The 22,683-nt window shown below is 44.4% G+C and overlaps 1 protein-coding gene across 1 annotated transcript; it reads right to left on the bottom strand.

Moving 5' to 3' along the window:
- Positions 1 to 27: 27 nt before the first annotated feature.
- On the bottom strand, positions 28 to 22,664 carry LOC124284664 (pumilio homolog 3-like). Its single transcript, XM_046720770.1, is given in 19 exon segments — positions 28 to 2,300; positions 2,967 to 3,057; positions 3,633 to 3,797; positions 4,055 to 4,200; positions 4,741 to 4,883; positions 5,468 to 5,602; positions 12,545 to 12,643; positions 13,348 to 13,423; positions 13,796 to 13,899; positions 14,393 to 14,454; positions 14,457 to 14,496; positions 15,304 to 15,373; positions 15,724 to 15,790; positions 16,643 to 16,736; positions 17,597 to 17,672; positions 18,526 to 18,649; positions 19,900 to 20,017; positions 20,157 to 20,778; positions 22,600 to 22,664. Coding segments are annotated over 18 exon segments (2,376 nt in total). The 5' UTR covers positions 20,760 to 20,778; positions 22,600 to 22,664; the 3' UTR covers positions 28 to 2,137.
- Positions 22,665 to 22,683: the final 19 nt, after the last annotated feature.

The following is a 22,683-nucleotide window of genomic DNA, read 5'->3' as shown; positions in this document are numbered from 1 at the left end:
TTTCATTTTGAAAAACAAACATAAGCAGAATGTTTCACAACATTTATTTACATTTTCTGTACATGTCAACAGTTACTTATCCTATAATTAGAGAAGCCTTGTTACGTCACACAGTCATATCTATATACAGTGTATATACGAAGGGACTCATTTAGCAAGACAATTGTCATTGGCATTTTAGAAGTTGGTAATAAGAATAAAGGCAAGATACTATCAAGATGACATCTTTATCTTATCGATTCTTATACCCGTGTCAAGCAAGAGTGAAGTTGCCTGACAATGGTTTAGAATTTCTACGGAAACATCACGTAATACAGACGCTACCAACCATAAAGTATCTTGCCTTTATTGTCTGACAACTGTTAATCCAGACAATTTCAACACGTCCATTCGGAATAGTAATGTATCAATACTGTTTCATTAGACAGAGACTACGTGCCTAGAACATCAAGTTAACTTGCAGTCTCTGGCTGACAATCCTACTCCTTCATACACAATAAAAATCTATTTCTTCCCACTCTTATTATAAAATAATAATACCTTTAAATGTTTCTTTAATGCCACATTCTGCAATGTGACTGTGGCGTATAAATACTGGACTTGACAAACCCATGATTGAGATGACGAAAAGGAAGGGCAAACTCTAGATTGTAATCAAGATTAAGGCTCTATGTCTACTGCAAACAACATGGCACAGTTCGTAAAAAGGAAACAAATCAACAGCTTCAAACATAGTTAAAAACAAATTTGGGATAATTATGTGCCCTGTTCAATTGAATGTCATGTGTAAGTACTGTATGAACATTCCCTAGTAACCTTAAAACTGGCTCCTAGTTTCTTGTGTAGATTACAGTTTATATTGAGAAGAATGGACATCAAAATGCCTTGTAACTATTTTCAAAACAGATTCAACAACTTCTGAACTAAGTGGGTTTGATCGTGTCCTGCTCGATCCCTGAAACTTTTGGTAGTACCAAAACCATTTATTACTGCACATACAGTAACAATGATTCCCATACATCCAAAGGAATAAGAAGTAATATAATAATATTTATATAAGCAGATTCTCAGTTCAACATCAGAAAGGGATTTTCAAATTTATCTTTAACTTTAAAACTGATCTTGAGCATACAAAAATCCTCCACTTGTTGCCCTACACATCTCAAAAATAATAACATATGTAGACACTAAAACTCAAATTGTCAACACCTGCTTTAAAATGTTACCAACTAAAATATCAAGTATTACTATTCCATCGGAAAATACATACATGATTTAGATGCATACAAAATGAAGACATCTCATAGAAATCGATTCAATTACATTGACCATTTTTGGTTATATAATCAGTGAAACATAAATAACACAAAACACACTGGATAAAGATGAAGAATATTCCGACATACAGTGTTCAAGAAGTGCCTTTATACTTTCAAATACCCAAAGGCTACATTGCATATTCCTCTAAATCACTGACATCTTGCAAAAAAAAAGCGAGCAAACTTAGCCGTACATCTTGACAAGCTGGAAAGAATGATCATCACAAATTATCCAACTGAAACTGCCTTCATCTTCAAAAGTAACCCACGTCATGAGAAGAACAGCCTGTTGATGCATCTCAAGTTGATACATTTTGAGTTGGAAAACGAAGGCGACATACAGCCCTCCCACTTGCATGTAGACTGGCTGGAATGACATTGAGTGAATGAGTGCGTTTAGTTTTACGCCTCACTCAGCAATATTCTAGCTATATGGCGGCGGTCCAGAAATACTTGAGCCTGGACCAGACAATCCAGTATTGATCTACGCAATTGGGATACAATACATGTGTCAACCAAGTCAGCGAGCCTGACCACCCGATCTGGTTAGTCGCCTCTTATGACAAGTATGGGTTACTGATGATTGGATTAAGTCCAGTTACTATTAAAGATTGTTTTGATAGTACTCTGGCCCATTAAAGTTCTACCAAAAGCTATCCACCCTACGGTGGACTTCCATTGTACATAGCTACATAGCCCCCAGTTCCAAGTTGCTGCCAAGGGTCAGAAGTCCGAGTTACTAGCTCTCCTCCCCCAATGTCTGGTTGTCTATCAAGTCTGCTGTTCTCCCAACAAGTTGAGTCTCTGATGGTTATCTCTCACAAGTCAATCATCTGGGGCCTCGGCGGTGACGACATCCCCTCCAGTTTCTGCAGCAGTATCTGTGCCCCCTTGAATGTCATCTTCCTCAGCGACTTCTTGATGCCGCTCAGCTGCTGCCTCACCTGGGACGTTACCTCAATGTCGTCCAACTCCAGCAGACTGTAACATCACAACATCAGTCATAGGTATTCATAGTTCCGTGTAAAACATCATACATTACACAGTCAATGTAATGATAAGCATATTGGAACCACTATGCCACAGTTATGACCCAATAATAAAAATATGTATGATGTGAGAGGTTTAGGCTATTTGCACAAGCTGCTAGTGACAGGCTGAGTGAATTCATCAAAGCAAACACTTCTGCAATATATTGAGGGGCTAATTAGACAAATCACAACTCTGATCAGTATTTCGGTTATTTCGAGGCATGTCAGCTCAATGTAGGTCAGGAAATCCTGAGGTGAGTGAGTTTAGTTTTAAGCCACTTATAGCAATATTCCAGTAATATCACGGTGGACACCAGAAATGTACTTCACATTTTGTACCCATGTGGGGAATCAAACCCGGGTCTTCAACATGATGAGCGAACGCTTTAACCACTAGGCTAACACACACCACCCCACCCCACCTACAATGTGATGAAGTTGTCTGACACTCACCCAGGACCGTGGGTGAGGTTGCTGCCAAACCCAGAACTATGATTAGAGCCAACAGACTTCTGGCACAGACCATTGTGGTGCTTCTGACAGCCTCATATTGTGCAGAAAGATATATATGTTTGAAACCTCCCCCAACGCACCCATACTCCGCTCCTCCACCTACCTGATGAGGGTGAAGCAGCCCCTGTTGCAGGCCGCCCAGGACTTGAGAGTCCCCTCCACCAGGACCGACAGCAGTATGTTGGAGAACAGCACTGTCACAAAAATCAGGACCTGTTATAAGCAGCGCTACACAACACATCATGACACCGAAAGTAACATTGGGTTGAACATCTCTGATCTCAGTCTGTTCACACTGCTCATAACTTCCTTATTAAAAGAGAAAAAAAGATAAGCTTTTGCCAATGTTAACAAATATAGACAAACATTACCTTTTTACATTTTGTTTAATAAGAACTAGAAAGAAAAAGGAAATAACCATTCTCATTAAAATAAAGCATAATTTGTCCATGAGGAATAAAATTATAGGTAAACTCGCTGGGAACATCACATGATAGGGAACAGAAGGAGTGAGTGAGTATGGTTTTATGCTGCTTTAGCAATATTCCAGCAATATCACACAGGGGGCACCAGATATGGGCTTCACACATTGTACCCAAGTGGGGAATTGAACCTGGGTCTTCGGCGTGACGGGTGAACGCTTTAACCACTGGGCTACCCCACTGCAGGAACAGAAGCAAAAGGAACACATGACAAGGCACACACGAGGGAAGTCACAACATCACAGGGTACTACGTAACCTGGCACATCACACCTGTACACAACCCACCTGCACACTCGTCCTCCGTGCTCCTCTCCTTGTCGTTGAGGATCAGCCTCTTGAGAGTCAGGTGGCCAGCAGGGTGCTCCACCATGTGCTGGTTCTCTCCCTTGGATGCAGAGAACGGCTGTGCAGCGATCTTAGCAATGGCTGTCATCGCATCCGAGGGGTCACCTGACACATTAAGAATGCAGATTTGAATCCGACATCAAATTATGAAAAAAAAGTATCTAAGAGATAAGCCAAAAGTTTATTTTCACAAGTCATCACTGAATGTCATATTGCAGTAGGCAGCTTATTGGGCAGAAAGTTCCAAATGCTGCAGATATTTGTTGCATACCACAAAGTTGAATCCCGTCTGTAATGTACAGATAAACAAACATACTCAGGGCTGTTTAGTCTCAAGGCATTACAGCATGACCAGGGCCTACCTTTAGCATGTGTGATGATGCCCAGTATCATTAGCAGTGCAGCGTTGTTGATGGCGAGGTTGGCAGCGTTGTCAACGATGTACTGTAGAAGGGGTTTGGACACAAAATCTAGCAACTCCCGGTGACGTATGTGACCATCTTTTTTACTGAAATAAAAAGCAACTTACAATATTTCTTGTGCAGATTTACAGCTATAACAGATCAATTAAATGTCCGAAGGCAAATCTGAAATCATATTGATCATTGTTACAGCTCTCTTAACTACCTATAAATCTATATTCATGCAAGTCATACATTTTTTACAGTATCAATGGTTTTATACATCTAGCATTATTCTAGCAATTTCAGAGGAGAAGAAACCACAAAAACACTTCATACATAGTTCCAATGTGGGACAAACCTAGATCGTCACCACCATCATAGTTCATCACTTACGCTTTAGTTGTATGCTCCCCAGGGAGTTGAGGTTGTAAAATAAGGTGCCGTTGAGATTGACATCCAATGATTGAGGGGAAAAAACAAAGTGCTTTGAGCATGCACATTGGATGGACTATAGCACTACATAAATACCATAAAATAATAATAATAATCTACTGCCCATGGAACATGTTTCAAGTACATAATGGATTTCATGTTCTCATCTGATCTATTTCACCCTGTGAAAGTGTTGGGGGATGTCTGCTGACCTGGTGGTGTTGGCGTCCCCACGCTGCAGGATGTGTACGATGTCAGGATGGAAGTGGAGTGGGTCCCGTGGAGACAACAGATACAGCAACACCTTCCGGCCGTACTGGTTCTCCGCTACCTGACTCAAACTCTTCAACAACTCCTGCAACACACAGCTGTAACGTAACAGACTGCCTGGGTGATCAGTATTTAAATAAGACAGCAGAAGAGCAATCTGAGAACTAACTAAAATGAACATTAATTTCAAACATATCAAAAGAATCCTGGAGAACTCAGTTGCATAGAAAATGGGTCACATACTATGCCCCTACAATGAATAAGACCAAGAATTCTTCCTAAGTCCCTTACTATACACATAATCAGAACTGTTACAGTGATGCTCATTACCCCTGTGGAGTGAGTGAGTGAGTGAGTGAGTGAGTGAGTGAGTTTTGTTTTACGCCACTTTTAGCAATATGCCATCAATATCTCAGCAGGGTACACCAGATATGGTCTTCACACATTGTACCCATGTGGGGAATCGAGCCCAGGTTTTCGCCGTGACGAGCGAATGCTTTAACCACTAAACTACCCCACCGCCTCAGTACCCCATGAACATCATCTATAACAAAGTCAGGTCTCCTTTCTTCATAAAGGTCTGTAAATGTCCAAATGTCCAATGTTTGAACAGCTTCGTCATGCTTATTACAGTCAAGGCTCAATAGGATATGTAGCTTATGTACTGACCTCCAGAATGACCTTGGAGACAAACTTCGTGTCGTCCACAACGTCAAAGATCGCCAGCAAGACCATGTGACCATACTCATCCTGGCTGATGCGTGCGATATGGGTCTTGAGACTCTTGAGAATTACCTTCCGATCCTGGGGAGTGTACACATGGATTGGTAATATGATGTACTACATTCTTAATATGGATAATAAAAGCAAGTGAACATTAAATACGCAATGCCTTTAAGAAAGTGGTCAAATATAACTTGATATATTTGGAATTACACTTTCTCAGTAAAGTACTCAACTTCTTAGGGATGAGTTCCATCTTGGCTTCAATCCCACACTCTCAGTGTAAGGCACCGAATCGCCAGAACACAAAGTCAGCTATCTAACCAATCAGCAACCACTGCCTCCAGAAAAAATGTTGTCCTGGGTCCCGTTCCTCAAAGCGCTCATAACGCTATGACAGTCGTAACTCCCATACTTTAACATAGACTTAAAACTTAACCAAACCTGCAGAGGTTTTCAATTCTTTGAAGAGAGTCGTCCTTGGGGTACATATTATGCATTTTCCGGCTGAAAAATGTCCTGTGACAGTTGTATCAATGTTTTTTGAATAAAAAGATTGAACAATAAACTCTTTTATTTATTATACGGACTCTACCTCACGGAGTTACCTCCCTTAGCGCATGCGCACCAACTGGGTAGGCTCCTAGACCCGTATCATCATTCCTTCTGCTGAATTCTTATCAGTGAACAGAATTGCGGGGAGGCGGGAGGCCCTACCCAGGGCGACTCTCTTCAAAGAATTGAAAACCTCTGCAGGTTTGGTTAATTCTTTTCAGAGAGATCGTCCTTGGGGGTACATATTATGCATAAACACAGACTCCCAAAGACCGAGGCCAGGAGGAGGGAATTCTGTCCAAGCACACACAAATATAGCGATCGTATCATGGAAAAAAATTGAACAGACGCCATAACACTCACCTGTCACTTGTCCCAGTTTCGGCTTCCAGAGGCATTATGGGAGGGAACTGACAGGGAGGAATTGTGCTCAAAGATCGACCTCTCTAGCATAATGAGACATTGCACGAAAGTGCGAATGTCAATGAATCCCCACCCACTAAGTGGCTACATGAGAGCACCGTGGGGGGAATGCAAAATACCACTCACTAACGATATAGTAACTCCAGAGAGAGAATCGAAAGGGGTACAGGTTCTCTGAGTGAGCTCACAGTAGCAAACATGTCAATAATGGAATTATTGTACAGTAGCGTCAAAACAAACCAATAAACCAAGACTCACTTTCGGTCAGGGTGGCAGGACACTGTCCACTGGAGAGAACAGTACGGTTAAAGCTCGCGACGATTACGGAATGCGTGTCGAGCTGATAATGGCGATAAACGCGTTTGGCCGGCTCCAAATAGCGGTAGGAGCAGATCTCTTCAATGGGGAGTGCCGATGCAAAAGCTTTTGAGGCTGCTACTGCCCTGACCGAAAGTGAGCCTTCAACCCCTCAGGGGAGGCTTGCCCTTAGCCTGATAAGCGGCACAAATACCACGAGACTAGCCAGCGAGACAAAGTCTGCTTGCTCAAGGCAGACCAGCCTTCCCGCCACCGTAACAACAGAACAGCTGGGTACCCGTGACGGATCCCCTGCGTTCGTTTGATATAGACTTTGAGCGTCTTCACGGACATCCAGCGGGTGAGTGCTCGTAGGAGTGGTCCCCGATGTGGAAGGCTGGGTAAGAGTAGGAAGTTCGATAGGAGCTGTCACATGGAAAGCGTGATCGACCTTCGGTCGGTAAGTATCTGGGAGGCTAATACTGACACGATCCGTGGTGAAACACAGTCAGCGCCCGTCGGACGACATAGCAGGTAAATCGCCGAATCTCTACTACGACCAGATGTTACCGCCACCAGAAAAACAGCTTTCCAGGTCAACAACTGAATGGAAATAGCCGATAGGTGTGAGAAAGTGGGACCGGACAGCCAATCGAGCAGCAAATCGACAAATCCCATGGTGGACTGGTTCGCCTGAGAGCAGGTCGAATCCGTTCAGCGCCAGCGAAAGCTATGAGAGGGTGCTGCCCCAGAAGAGCACCATCGACAGGGGTGTGAAAAGTGGAAATAGCGGTGAGAGTAGCGAATGGTCGGGCCGCCAGGCCTTCTTCCAAACGAGCTTGCAAAAACTCCAATACTCCGACTAAATCCGCGAGAAAAGGGATCTGCAATCCCCTTATCTGAACACCAGCGCGCATAGCGGGGACCACCTATCCTCGTACTGAGCGTTTGTCGAATCCCTTCGAAGCCAGAATTGTGTCTGCAACTGCTGCAGGAATTCAGCGTGCCTCGAGGTTAGACCTGACAGAGGCCAAGAGACCCACTGAATCCGCGGGATTTGGGTGGGCCCGTTCTGAGTGAGAATGTCCGGTCGCAAAGGTAATAGAACAGGAGGCTGGGCCAGAAACCTGAGAATTACCGAAACCAGCTCTGTGACGGCCAAAGCGGTGCCAGTAGCACAAGTAGCCGAGCTGGCTGGGTGGACAGCTGTGAAAGGACACGGGGAATGAGTGGTAACGGCGGAACGCGCCAGAGCACTTTGCCCGTCCAATCCAGCAGGAAGGCGTCGGCAGCCAACGCCCTGGGTCCGGTATCCGAGCAGAACATCGGGTGTCTGATGCGTCCCGCCGGACGCAAACAGATCCACCTCGAGCGACCGCATTACTGGGAGATTACTGTGAATATCTGCCTGTCGAGCATCCACTGCGTGCGGGGCCAGGATCCGGCGAGAAGGCGCGCATCTGCTCGCGACGTTCTCCAGCCCGGGAGATAAACAGGGAGTACCTGACAATCGTACTGGTCGCACCAGAGGAGAAAGTCCCACGCTTCCCGAGGGCGCTGGGGACACCGTGCCTCCCTGCTTCAGGATGTGCGACATGGCCGTCTGGTTGTCTAACTGAAGGCGGACTACCTGGCCACGGACATGCTCTCTGAAGCGCTCGAATACCAACCGCACAGCTCTCAGTTCCAACACGTTGATGTGAAGGTGGGCTTGCGGCTGGACCAGAGTCCGGAAGCCGACAGACTGCCCAGAACACCCCCAGCCCGTGAGGGACGCGCTCGGTCTGAACTGTGAGAGCTGGCGTCCGGATTTTCAAGGGGAACCCCTGGTGAGATTCCCCGACATTTGTCCACCACTGAAAGTGAGGTGTCAACCACTTTCGGGGACTGTGAGACTGCGCTCCAGATCCTCCGTGTGAGTCCACAGCCGAGCCAAAGCTTGCTGTATGGGGCGCCAACCGCGCCACCACACTACAGAGATCGTCGCCGCCATATGGCCCAGTAGACGGAGCCAAGTCCGTGCTGGTGCCTGGGGCTGGGAGAGGAATGAAGATACCATCTCCCGAACTCTGGTGACCGGATCGGGCGACAAGGAAACGAGATCCTTGTTCGTTTGGAATCGCTCCAAGAAAAACCAAGTCCTGGGTGGGTACCAGGTCGGTTCTTGAGGTTGATGATCCACCCCAGTCGAGTTAGAATGTCTATCACTGTGTGAGTAGCATCTTGACTTCGCTGGCTGTGTTAGTGCTCCGAGCAACCAGTCGTCTAGGTAAGGGTAACAACGCCTTCCTTGCGAGGCGAGCTAGGGTAGCTGGGACTAACATGAGCTTGGTGAACACCCTTGGGGCAGTCGATATGCGAAGGGGAGCACCCTGAATTGGTAATACATCCCGTCGTAAGAGAACCGGAAGGTACTGCTTGAACGATGGATGTATGGGTACATGCAGAATCGCATCCTTTAGGTCGATTGGCGTGAGGGCAATCGCCGGGCTGAACAGATGAGATCACCGAAGCGCAGTGTCTCCATCTTGAAGGATGGTACTTTGAGCATGCGATTCAACCCCTTGAGGTTGAGAATCGACGGAACCATACGTCTTTCTTCGGACGCGAGGAAGTACGTGGAATAAAATCCCGCCTGTTCCTCTCCCGGTGGAATGCGCTCGATTGCGGACTTGTCCAGCAGAGCCTGAACTTCGTCGCGCAATATGTCCGCCCTGGCTTGACATGACGGCACCGGAGTGCGACGTATGCCGGTGAAGTCGGGCGGACCTCGCTTCCACAGTGGGAGATGGCCTATGCTGACCGTGGCCAGCACCCAAGCGTTGTTGGTAGCCTTCTCCCATTCCGGCAGGAATAGAGAGAGGCGGCCTCCCACTGGGATATGGGGTAGGAGCGCGTGTGTAGACCCGAGTAGCGGAGCTGACTGGGCGTGACACACGGCTTGAGCGGCAGCCTGATGGGTTAACGGGAGGTCGGGGCAGACCTCCTGCGCCCGCGAAAAGGCTGGGAGCTAGTCGAGGACTGCTCCTTGCCCCTACCCCTTGGCGGACCTGTTCCTCCGCCCTACCCCTACCAAGCGGCGAAGCCAGCCGGCAGACTTCGGGTGTAGGCTGCACCCGGCGGAGGCAGGTGGCACGGAGCGAGGGGCGAGACACCGCTGGTGCTCCAACAAGGCCTTAGAGTCCTTGAAGGAGGTAGCTGCAGCGGCAGCCTCCCCGTATGACCTGCTGGGCCCCGGGAAAGAGGGTCGCTCCCAGACGGAAAGGGAGGGCCAGCAAGGTCTGCTGTGTTGCTGCCGAAAGTACCTAGGCGCCGACAGCCACAGCCTGCATCCCCATGACTGCGCGATCACCTTCGACGCAGCAGACCGCAGCAGAGTCGCCGAGGTGAGCCTGAACTTCCGAAAAGCTGACGGAGCAGCACGACATGCGCGCGACATGTCGCCAGCATGCCCCTCCGCCTCCAGGGCCGACCTCTGAACCGAGGAGAGGTAGGCCTCATGGACCACCACCGCACCTCTGCATCGGCGTCGCGGTGCAGACCTCCTCGTAGGTCCGGTATGCGTCGCCCATAAGAGAGCGCCAGCGAGGGCAAAGGTGGAGTAAAGCCCTTGCCGAAAGCAGCCGAGCTGCTCGAGGAAGCCGAGCCTCCCCAGGGCGGCGGAAGTGAACACACATTCGCCTACAATTGGCACAACGAACAGGGAATCCTCCCCAAGCTGGTAGCGCCCGCCGCGAGATCCGGTAAGTCAAACCGCATCGGGCACCAGACAAGAGGGGATCGACCACGTCCGGTGACCAACGAAGGCAGAATGCGGGCTGCGTCTGCGAGGGTTGCCTAGGGCAAACGCCTTCGCCTGGCAAGCGGAACTCAGTCGAGTCCACGCGAACCAGCAGGCACCGCGGCCTGGGGTAGACCCTCGGCAATTCTCTGCCGGACCTCCCGCAAGGCGGGCGCAAACGGAAGCCCCGCCAGGCTCCTCAACCTCCCCAAGCTCCATTGACTCGGCCCGAGCCCGAGTCCGAGGCTGGGTCTCCTCCGTGAAGAGGACCCTAACCCCGACCCGTGGACTGCCTAAGCTAGGAACCACAGGAAGGGAAGAACAGACAGACGGCTCCACGCCAGCGCCAGCCGGGCGTGGCGTGGACCCCGTCCCGAGTACTGGAGGCAGGCCAGGCAGAACTGGTGCCTCCGCTCTCATGGGGCCGGGTGTGCGCAGCGACCGGAATACCAGGAATACTCAACGGTCCTCTGCGCTAACTCCGAGAGGGACTGGGAGCCCTCCTTCTCTCGAGCAGCCGAAGGCCCGGATCCGCCAGAGGCAACGGATCTACAGACGCCTCAAGGCTGAGGGATCGAGCCGAGCCCGGGCGATCCCACCCGACTTCCGCCCCGTCCGGAGTGGGTGAGGAACTCCTGCCGGAGACCTCCAACCGACTCTCCGAACGAAGGACTTCACGGAGTCCATATGCTGCTGAAACATAGATTCCATTACCGACATGTCAAAACCACTTTCGAAGTGGTAGGAGAGGGAAGGGCCTCGGGATTTTTTCCTTTTTGACGCTCGCTTTGTTTTAGACGGGGACCTCGCGCCAGGTCCCTCCCCGCCTCACGCATCTCACGATAAAACAACGTGATCGGGCCGCCGCCTTTCTGGGCCCGGGGAAAAGGCCAGACAAATAGGGCAGGAATCAGCGTCCGTGTCCCGTCTTCTCGAGACAGGCAACGATAGCTCATGCCTGTCGGCCCGCGGAATTTCTCTCTGTCCACAGACCGAACAGGATGAAAAGGCCTGAAAGCAAACACGCAAAGCATGTAGCTAACAGCGGCCAGCAGCATATAAACACGTAGAAAACATTGAAAAATACGGAAGGTTACCACGGAAAGTAATAGTTGGTTTTAATACGCAATATTACGACCACATGGCACGCTAAACTTCCCGCCATGGCAGAGCAACGCGTCGTAAACCACGGAAAGTTCGCGTATTTTGTATTAATACAAAGTCACAATTATGAAACAACCAACTGTAAAGCTTTACTGTTCCTTGTTTTAGGCAAATAAAGACCATACATACAGGTGGTGTCTCAGACATAGCTTTCTTATTAGCTTTCAGCGCTGTCCGGCTCATGAAGTGCGTTCTATTACAAAACACGTCTGTTCACGGCAGTGACAGCAGAAGGAATGATGATACGGGTCTAGGAGCCTACCCAGTTGGTGCGCATGCTCTAAGGGAGGTAACTCCGTGAGGTAGGGTCCGTATAATAAATAAAAGAGTTTATTTATTGTTCAATCTTTTTATTCAAAAAACATTGATACAACTGTCACAGGACATTTTTCAGCCGGAAAATGCATAATATGTACCCCAAGGACGATCTCTCTGAAAAAGAATGTCGTATCGCTATGACAGTCGTAACTCCCATACTTTAACATAGACTTACAACTGTCGTAGCGCTATGATCGCTTGGAGGAACAGGCCCCTGGATGGTACACAAACCAAACAAGTGCTCGTGCTGTATTTTAATGTGAAAGGGTAATCACAAATAAAGCTATAATACCAGTGAATACTATTTGATACCAATGACAATAACATAATCAAGCCTAGGGCAAAGTAGCTATACAATCATTAGTTACATATAGCTATACAATCATTAGTTACATATAGCTATACAATCATTAGTTACATATAGCTATACAGTTACATAACCAGCTTTCATTCTTGTCTCATTTAAATGACTGAACAACACTGACCTTGACAGTGCCGAACCAGACGCAGTTCATTGCGACCCTTGACCCATCCCGCGTGTGTATCATTGTGATCAGCTGCTCCCGGAGACACTCGATCATTTCCTGTGGAAAAATGTCCGCACCATCACTCAGTGAAAGCAAGCTTCTTGATTTGATTGATAGTCGGATTCTGCATGACTTGCACTGTTTACTTAAAATACTGATCATAAGTCATGATAATCGGAGGACAATGTGTAAGACTCTCAGATTGTGATTACAAGACAATGCAACAACATGGATTCAATACACAATGCCATTTAGAAAGTGGTCAAAAGTAACATATGTTATATTTGGGATTACACTTTCTTAGCAAAGTACAGATTCTAGTACTTTTGTGGGGTTGAGTCCCATCCGGGATTCGAACCCACACCCTCAGAGTCAGGCACCTAATTGCCAGCACACAAAGTCAGTCGCCTAATCCGCTCAGCCACTGCGGCTTCCACTGACCTCCTTGACTGTATTGACCTCAGTTCATGAAGTATTGCAATACTCCATGCACTTTACAGTTGAGCACACACTGAGATTTACACATTAGTGAGTTTGACACTGCTTTGTAACAATATTCCTGACTCATCACAGCAGCTGACACTCAACACACATTAATGAGAGAGTGATCCGAGTTGTACTCTTCAGGGACATCAATTGCCAAACACCAAGAACGGGACTTACGGTGTGCCCATGTGGAGAAGAGAATCCGAGTCCTCAATTTGTTGGAACAAACCTAAAACCACCTCCCGATTCTAAGACCCTCTCTAATGTAAACTTACTGATCTCATCTTGTCAGTGGCATAGTGGAAGAAGTCATGGAAGATCTTGTGCACCATGGAGTGAGCCAATATGTCCCTGTGGGCAGACAACATCAAATCTTTAATAACAAACATCAAAACAATGCCTGAAGATTATCCAACACATTTTAGTAAACGTCTTGAAGTTTTACTGAATTAGAGTGAGTGAGTGAGTGAGTTTAGTTTTTACGTCACACTCAGCAATATCCCAGCTATATTGCGGCCGTCTGTAAATAATATAGTCTGGACCAGACAATCCAGTGATCTATAGCATCAGCATCGATCTCAGAATTGGGATATAATGACATGTGTCAACCAAGTCAGCGAGCCTGACCACCCGATCCCGTTAGTTGCCTTTTACGACAAGCATGGTTTACTAAAGATCTTCACGGGTACTGAATTACAGACAGAATGTATAATCTACACCTACTTGTCAATGAGAGGGAGGAGAGCCTCCTTCATGTTACTGAGGATCATGTCCTTCTTGTCTGGCTGTTCCAGCATGATCTGTTCCAGGGACTTGGTGTCGTGATTCTGTCACAGAAACATTCTCAGTCAGCACATGTTCATATACAGCAGCCAAACACAAACATCACCTCCCTAGCATCACTTGTCAACACCATTCATTGGGTGAGTGAGTGGGTGAGGGGGGCGAGTGAGTGAGTGAAGATTTACGCCGCTAAATATTCCAGCAATATCACAGCGGGGGGACACCAGAAATGGGCTTCACACATTGTACCCATGTGGGGAATCAAACCCGAATCTTCGGTTTGACAAACAAACGCTTTAACCACTAACCCACCACCCATAACCCCGAATCATCTTGTAAGAGAGGGTACTACTGACATACGATCTATACTTGTGAAAACGAATTATCACGATTATCAGATACATTGTGTGTGCAGACCACAAAGTTTGCATGTATACAATTAAAAGTAATTGGTTTTTGGTCTAGAATCTAAGCATATAATCAAAATAATTTTGTGCTGAAGTGAGAGATGTGCTACTCTAGATTATCTTACCGTACCTTAAACAAAGTGAAGCTTGGTCCATAGAACTCCTCCATCATAGACAAGCGCTGTGGAGCGTTGCGTAGTCATTGTATGCAAATTCCAAGATTTCCACCGCTTCCTGCACAAACATGAAGGTAAATACACTGACACAACATACACAGGACAAACAGTGTGTGATGAAACACCGATCATGGAATTTTAATACACTACCAGATCAATTCACCGAAGAAATGGACAGATGAAGGGAGGGGAGATGGCATGGTAACCACTTCTAATTTCAAGTTCTTATCCTAAAACCTTATGTATGAGCATTCTATTTAAAGGTACCTATGAATGCGATTGTAGTATATTTCTCCAATTTTCTTATAAACAAGAAGACAAAGTCATCAACATCCCCCACAATGGCAAAATACTCTTCATGAATATGTCTACAAGTTATGATGATGTCAAATGTTTTGGCGTGTATATAGCTAAGTGGAAGGAGAGAACTGAAAAGTTTAAAAGTTCTGCTCCAGAAAGGAGCACTACCACCAAATTCAGTTGAAGCCAAAATTGTTGCCATGGAAATGCAAAAAAAAAATTTTATTCAGAAAACTAAAACTACCAAAAGGCACCAGTTCACCACTAGACCTACCTATATGTATGAAATTTCGTGATGAAACAGTGAACAGTTTTTAAGTTCTGCTCCGGAAAAGAGTACTACCACCAATTTCAGTCTAAGTCAAACTTGTTGCCATGGAAACGCAAAACATATTTTATTCAGAAATTTAAAACTACCAAAAGGCACCAGTAGACCACCAGAATTGCTGATGCCCCTAGTACATCTGCACAATATGGGCGACTCAGTAGACTAACTGAAGAAAGCAACAATCAAGGATGATAATTACAGAAACCTGGCAACACATGGCAAAAGAAAGTAACTTACCCTGTGCCTTATCAACTTCCGAACATTACCATGGAATGTCTTGAACATAAAGTTACGCTGTTGTTTGGAGCTGAAAAGGAAAAAGTTTTAACAATGTAGAGCAAAATATTACTACAATTAATTTCCATAAAATAAATCTCCTTGGAACAGACAATATGACCGCACTTGCTCCCAGTAACACAATTTTTTATTTTTATTCTTGTTTAATCCCGCTCTCAGCAATACTACAGCTAGGTGGCGGCGGTCTGCAAATATTGAGTCTTGTTGACCAGACAATCCAGTGATTAATAGTAAGAGCAACTGAGATACGAAGACATGTGTCAGCCAAATATGCAAGCCTGACCATCCAATACTGTTAGCTGCCTCTTTCAACAAGTTATATGTATGCATGGCACAGAGAGACACATTACAGTTACTTACCCATACTTCAAGATTTTCCTGATCACAAACTTGGCATATTTTGATTTGCACATTGAAACTATTTCATCTGGAACAGAAACAATGAGAAAATGTGAAATCATTTTTTTTGTATTACGATTAAAAAGGAAGTAATGTTCACGGACTGAAATTCCATTTATCAGAATGTGACAATATTCAAGCAAACACTGACGGTAATACACAGCCCATTTCTATGTCATGTGACCTCTAGTTAGAACTCCTTACACCTCAACACTGCTATTGACATACATATTCAACCATTGTCGTGAACAGGAAAAAGCAATAATATGTATAGAGATACTGACTCAAGTCCACAATGCAACATGCAGTTTTCTACCTATGTGCTAGCCTGAAACAACTACATTGAGCTGATGATGAGCAATCACCAATGTAGGTAGTCCTTGTGAGGGTGATTACTACAAATAGGAACTGAACAACACGATTCCTGTTTTTTAACACGACATTCATGTCCTGATAACACAAACCACATTTGGTTTCCCTTCTATAACGGTTGCTGAGAAAATCTATTCCCATTGGGCATGATGTGCACTAGGTCAAGAAATGCATGACAAGGGCCATAACTCTGTAACACATTGTAACACGGTTTCCGTTTTCGAACTCCATCAAAGCATTTGTGTCCTGAAAATGCATACCAGATTTGGTTTCCCTATCTATGACAGTTTCTGAGAAAATCTGTCCCCATCATCTCGGACGGACACACAGAAGGACGGAGCTCAAACCCATATAATAAACTGATAGAAGAGGTAAAGACATTATTGTCTCATTCAAGTAGGACCAGCAAGAATGATGTTGGCAGACAAGGAATCTTAATCTCATGTCTTTATATATCAATTTTTCAGATGACACTTCGAGTGTGATTATCTACGTATCTGATATTTACCTTTAATCTCCTCCATGACGGACGTCCTGTGTTCAGGGTTGCCGTACTGCACCAGACACTGAACCACACGTGCTGTGTCATGAGCCATGGACATCTGCAACACAGCCATAGTCAGTGAGTGAGTTAAGTTTTATGCCGCTTTTAGCAATATTCCAGCAATATCACGGCGGGAGACACCAGAAATGGGCTTCACACATTGTACCCATGTAGGGAATCGAACCCGGGTCTTCAGAGTGACGAGCGAATGCCTTAACCACTCTTCAGTAACCCATGCTTGTCGTAAGAGGCGACTAACAGGATCGGGTTGTCAGGCTCGCTGACTTCGTTGACACACGTCATCGGATCCCAATTTCGCAGATCGATGCTCATGCTGTTAATCACTGGATTGTCTGGTCATGACTCGATTATTTACAGACCGCCGCCATATAGCTGGAATATTGCTGAGTGCGGTGTAAAGCTAAACTCACTCACTTGACAAGCATAGTTTGCTAGCGACATATTTTCGTACTCTGAATCTCCTGGGATAACGACAAGATGGAATACTCTATCAGACACATAATTAAAAGGGATATTATCCATCAATTATTAGGATCTAACTTGTTTGTTGTTTCATACTGCAGTCGGCAACAATCCACCAATATCACGGTGGCCTGTGAATAACTGAGTCTGTGCCAGGCAGTATTCCACACAGTATGCGTGTGATGACACACATTCAGCTAAGCTGTCAAACATCTGATCCAATTCATTCACCTTTTCCCACAAGCAATATTGTGGTAGATACCTGTGAAACCTAAGTCACCACAGGGTACAGAGAGAGGTGTTGAAAGGATACAGCTGACTCGAGGAACTAAAGCTTAAAAACCAGTAGTTAATAATACAAAGGCCAGTCCTAGCTGTCAGCCACAGTGGCAAACTACACAGATACTTGTCCAATAACAGAAGGTGTTTACTCACTTCATGCACCTTCCCCCTGACCATGTTGAACACCTCCTGGCACAGTTTCTGTCGCTGGTCGTCAGGTAGGGCATGCCTGAAATACACACAAACATGTCATGGACCATCATGATTATGTCATTTGAATGAGTGAATTTAGTCTTCGGACGCTTTTAGCAATATTCCAGCAATATCTCGGCAGGGATACAAGAAATGGTCTTCAGACAATGTGCCCAGGTGGGGAATCGAACCAGGTCTTCAGCATGACGGGCGAACACTTTAACCACTAGGCTACCCTACATTTTTAGCATTCAATTAGGCTTCAAACCAGATTAATTGGTGAAAAAAACATGCATCCTCCATCAAGTCCACTGCATCCACTAACCAATCTTGCTCGTTTAAAAGTTGTACACTTACAGTATGACCAAACTAAAAGTGATATGCAGTGAAGTGGGGTTTAACATCTTGTTCAAGATCATTATCATGTAGTGAGGTGAGGTGAGGTTTAACATCGTGCTTGAGAATATTTTGCTCATATGACGAAATGCATGCGTGTGTATGTGTATGTGTATGTGCGGCTGCTTGTACTAGCCCACACTTAAGCTGGTTTTATAGTGCTAGCCCACTGAGATACCACGCCGCAGTGAAGCATGAATACCCCACTCAGACACATTATACTGACTCTGAGCCGACCAGTCCTTGTTGTACCCATTGATGCTGAACGCCAGGCAGGGACCAACAAGTACCATATTTTAACGTCTTTTGGTATGACGCGGTCGGGGATCGAACCTGCGACCTTCCGCTCTCTGGGCGGACGCTCTAACCACTACACCACGGAGGCGGATCATTATCATGTAGTGACGTGCATACATGTGTGCATATGTGTATTGAGCTGCTTGTACTAGTCCAGATTGATGCCAGAGATAGCATGCCGCAAATCATGAACTGACCTCCGCATATCCTCCCACAACTTCTTGGCCTTCATGATTAGGTCATAGTTGTTTTTAGTCATCTTCCTCTGTTGTCTCCTCTCCTTCCATGACATGTCTTTGTCTTTAGGTTTCTTCATGGCAACTGGAACACATCAGTAGGTATAGACTGGTACTTGACCAAGATGAACACAAAACTAACAAGAATACAAAGTCATCAATATCCACCGCAACGGCAAAATACTCTTTATGAATATGTCTACTAGTTATGATTATGTCAAATGTTTGGAGTGTATATAGCAAAGTGGAAGGAGAGTATTGAAAGATTTTTAAGATCTGCTCCAGAAAGGAGCACTACCTTCAAATTCAGTTGAAGCCTAACTTGTTGCCATGGAAATGCAACAAGATGACATCCTCATAGACAAAGCCTAAGTCACGTTTCCACAGAAACCACAAAAAAATAAATTTACCATCAAATGGCACATCTATGTTTGACATGTGTACCAAGTTTGATGAAGCTAGCATGTATAGTTTAGGAGATCTGCTCCGGACAAGATGACATCCTCATAGCCACAGCATAAGTTACGTTTCCATGGAAAACCGCAAAAAAATAATAATTCATATCTGGGTCTAACCCCCAAAAGGCACATCTAGGGATCATGGTTGACATGTGTACCAAGTTTTGTTAAGCTATCACGAATAGTTTAGGAGATATGCTTCGGACAAAGTGTGATGAACGGACTTCATTGTTGCGGGGGATAACAAAGATATAAGCATGTGAAAGTTAACAGATGGTTCCAACAGAGTGAGCATGTAGATATTCACATAACTATATTACACACAGCAACATAGTGCTAATGACAGTGCTGATTTACATTCACATCTGTCAAATATGTTTTATCTCATTAAGTGACTTTGTCATGTCACAAGATTACATATTTGTATTTTCTTGCAAGACTTTTATCATTTTTCATGATCTTACTCTGAAAAATACTATCATTGAGGCAGACAGAAAGTAATTCTGAATGACAATATTGTATTCATATTTGGGGATAAGATTAGCATTTCATCACAACACATATTTTCTACCATGAATTTGGGAACTATTTGATTTTGATTGGTCAGTTATAGTATCAAATCAAGATAACCTCTGAAAAAACCCCAGTCCATTTGGCAACTGCATCATAGATGAAGACATATTATGGTCAAAAACACTAAAATAATCAGATGAAAAATTGTGACTTAAGGGTGAGTGTTTGGGGTAATAGGTCCTCAAGTACTGACTTTGTTGACCTGTTTCAGCCTTTACTCAACAGTCACACTTACTGACAGGCACACTTACACACATAGTATTATCAAGGTACACAAGCAGAAACTGACCAAAACTTCACTTACTTGTGCTCTCGTCTGGAAGTGATATATCTAACTTGCGCTTGCGGCTCTCTCTACTTGTGTCCAATTTGCCTTTACTTTTTAAAGATTTTAGGCGATTTGCTGCATTCTTCAGCTGAACCTGTAACATTTGCAAAACAAAAGGTAGTCATCAATTCTGTGATAAATAGCCGAGGAATAAAATACATCACTTCATGAAACCAAACAATTCTGGCATTAACACAAACCACAGCATGAACAAAGCAGCAAGAAACACACACCTTTATTGACTTCTTTCTTTCGACAGGTTTCCCTTGTGTTATAGGTTTGTTTTCCTTCGTTGGAGAGTCTTTTTTCACAACTGGAGTGGGGACCTCTTCTATAATTGACACCTTGCTCATCTTCTTGGCATGGAAGGACCTTTCCGCTCCATCAGGAGCCCCACGAGCATGGTTCACAGCCTTCTCCCAGGTCACATCGCCACGTCCTGCACGAGGTTTCTTTAAGCGAGACAATGTGGAATTGACTGTGACATCTGGGACAGCCATTATAGAACTTATCTGACTCAGAGTATCGGGTGTCATTTCTTCTAAACTACTGGAACTGACATTGGAAAAGTTTGAACCTTGTGATCTCCTCCTCATGTGTTTTTCTTCAATTTCGGCATATGTGTCGTCTTCCGTTTGTTTCTTCTTTCTTTTCCTCAGTGTGGACAAACCGCTGTCATCTGAGCTTGGATGGGCAGTTGATAATTTCACCTTATCTTTGTATATTATGCTGTTGCCTTCTGGGTTCCCTCGCATGCTCCGACCTGCCTTAGGGGTAGTCGGTTTCTTCATTCTCCGTCTCAGTACAGGTGTGTCCATCATGTCGTAGTCATTCATTTTGAGTTATGCACTCATTCTGAAAAATACAACAACAACAAAACAATAGCATCACTTTCAAGTAATTCTAAATTATATAGTTACACCTCAGACTAGGTCAGATATAACAATAAGATACCTTCAAAGTTTCAGTCTGCATTAAGGGCAGTGGGATAGCCTAATGGTTAAAGCGTTTCACTCGTTACATTGTTAAAGCGTTCACTCGTCATGCCGAAGACCTGCGTTCAATTCCCCACATGAGTACAATGTGTGAAGCCCATTTCTGGTGTCCCCACCGCAGATATTGCTGGAATATTGCTAAAAGCGGCTTCAAACTAAACTCACTCACATTGTCTGCATTAGGCACTGAACCTCACGAAAAGCACTGAAAGGAGTAGGCCTTTTTGTAAACAATACTGCAACTCAATTTCACAAGTTTAACAGATTTTTAGCAGCATTCTGGACTAATGTTTACATTGTAAAGGGTTTTAATTGTATTAATTATACACAAAGTGAGCAAAATAATTCTGTCACATAATCAAGCCATGACCTCCATTCTGGGTAGTAACTTTCCGAAATATTTTCATAAGGCTCGAATTTATAACGCATCCACTCTGTGGAAGGAGGGTATCATCAGTATATTGCTGCAATATAAATTTCTTTAAACAGGTTGGAAATCTACCGATCGGCCTATATATTGCTTTAGGCTGATCGGGCTATATTTTACCATTATTATTTTCATTTCACAAACTATCAATTTCCGCACGAAATGGTTATATATGATCATAGAGATGAATAGTTATTGGACCTCCTCAGCTTGAAAAAAATAAGTTTTTGGACAAAATGGAAATTTATATCATGTTCAGGAAAAGATGTTTCATTTAAGAACACAATTGTGCACAGATTTTGGAAAGACTTACGCCCGTATCCCCCCTTAAATTTCATTTTAGTCAAATCATATCACCTGAATATATATTCCTCATCTGATAAGGATGATTTTTAACATGTTTCATTAATTGTATTTTAAACATACTGAAAGACATATCCAACCTCTAACAATGCCACTCAAATAAATCTTTCCTACTCATTAAAATTTAGGGGGGATACGTGCGGAAGTCTTACCAGATTTTCATTTTGAAAACTAAAACTGAATATATCTATGTCACTAATTTTCAGTGAAAATTGTCAAAAATATTATAAACTTATATTTAATTAGCAATTTCCAAACTCCTTTATTATATGATGAAAATGCTCAACAAGAGTTTGAATGAAAACCGTAAGACATCAAAACTTGAATGATGATGATTTATTTGATAAATATCATAATTATAGGCCAATCGACCTATAGCAAAATAGGCAGAACGGCCTATTATAGGCCAATCGGTAGGTTTCCCCAACCTGTTAAAGAAAGGTTGATCTATCTGTGAAGATGGTATCATAAGCACTGACACATTCACAACCATATTTTGAGTGGCTTCATGAGTTCATTCATCTCACTGAGCTGGTCAATCCGACAACGATACTTTCATTCTCACCGATGTCCTACTCAAAAATGTTTGTAAAGGTGATGCGCTGAACGTATTTTATACATTAATTTCTTTCAACGTGCACAATAGAGTATTTCTTCAAGAATTCATTACTTACTAATTTTCGCAAATAGCAAAAACAAAACCACGTTTTCGCGCTTACGACTCCTTTACGGTAAGTTGAATACGAATTATGAAATCTCCTAACAGCGACAAAAAGCATCGCAATACTTCAGGTGCTTCAAAGTACATTGATGTTTGGGAGCTTATATTTTAACATCAAAATCAGATTATATCTAAGATTAATATGTTTGGTCCACGTGTTTCATATTTACCTTACCATTCGGGGAGCTATAATCAAACCGTGAGGAAAGGAAATTGGTATTTTCCTATTGCGACAACCGACAACGAATCTTGGA

Source organism: Haliotis rubra, unplaced genomic scaffold (genome assembly GCF_003918875.1).
Source record: "Haliotis rubra isolate DU_JTF1 unplaced genomic scaffold, ASM391887v1 Scf340, whole genome shotgun sequence".
In the NCBI taxonomy this organism is placed as follows: domain Eukaryota; kingdom Metazoa; phylum Mollusca; class Gastropoda; order Lepetellida; family Haliotidae; genus Haliotis; species Haliotis rubra.
Note: the sequence above shows the minus strand (reverse complement) of the source record. Positions and strands in the feature narration are given on the sequence as shown.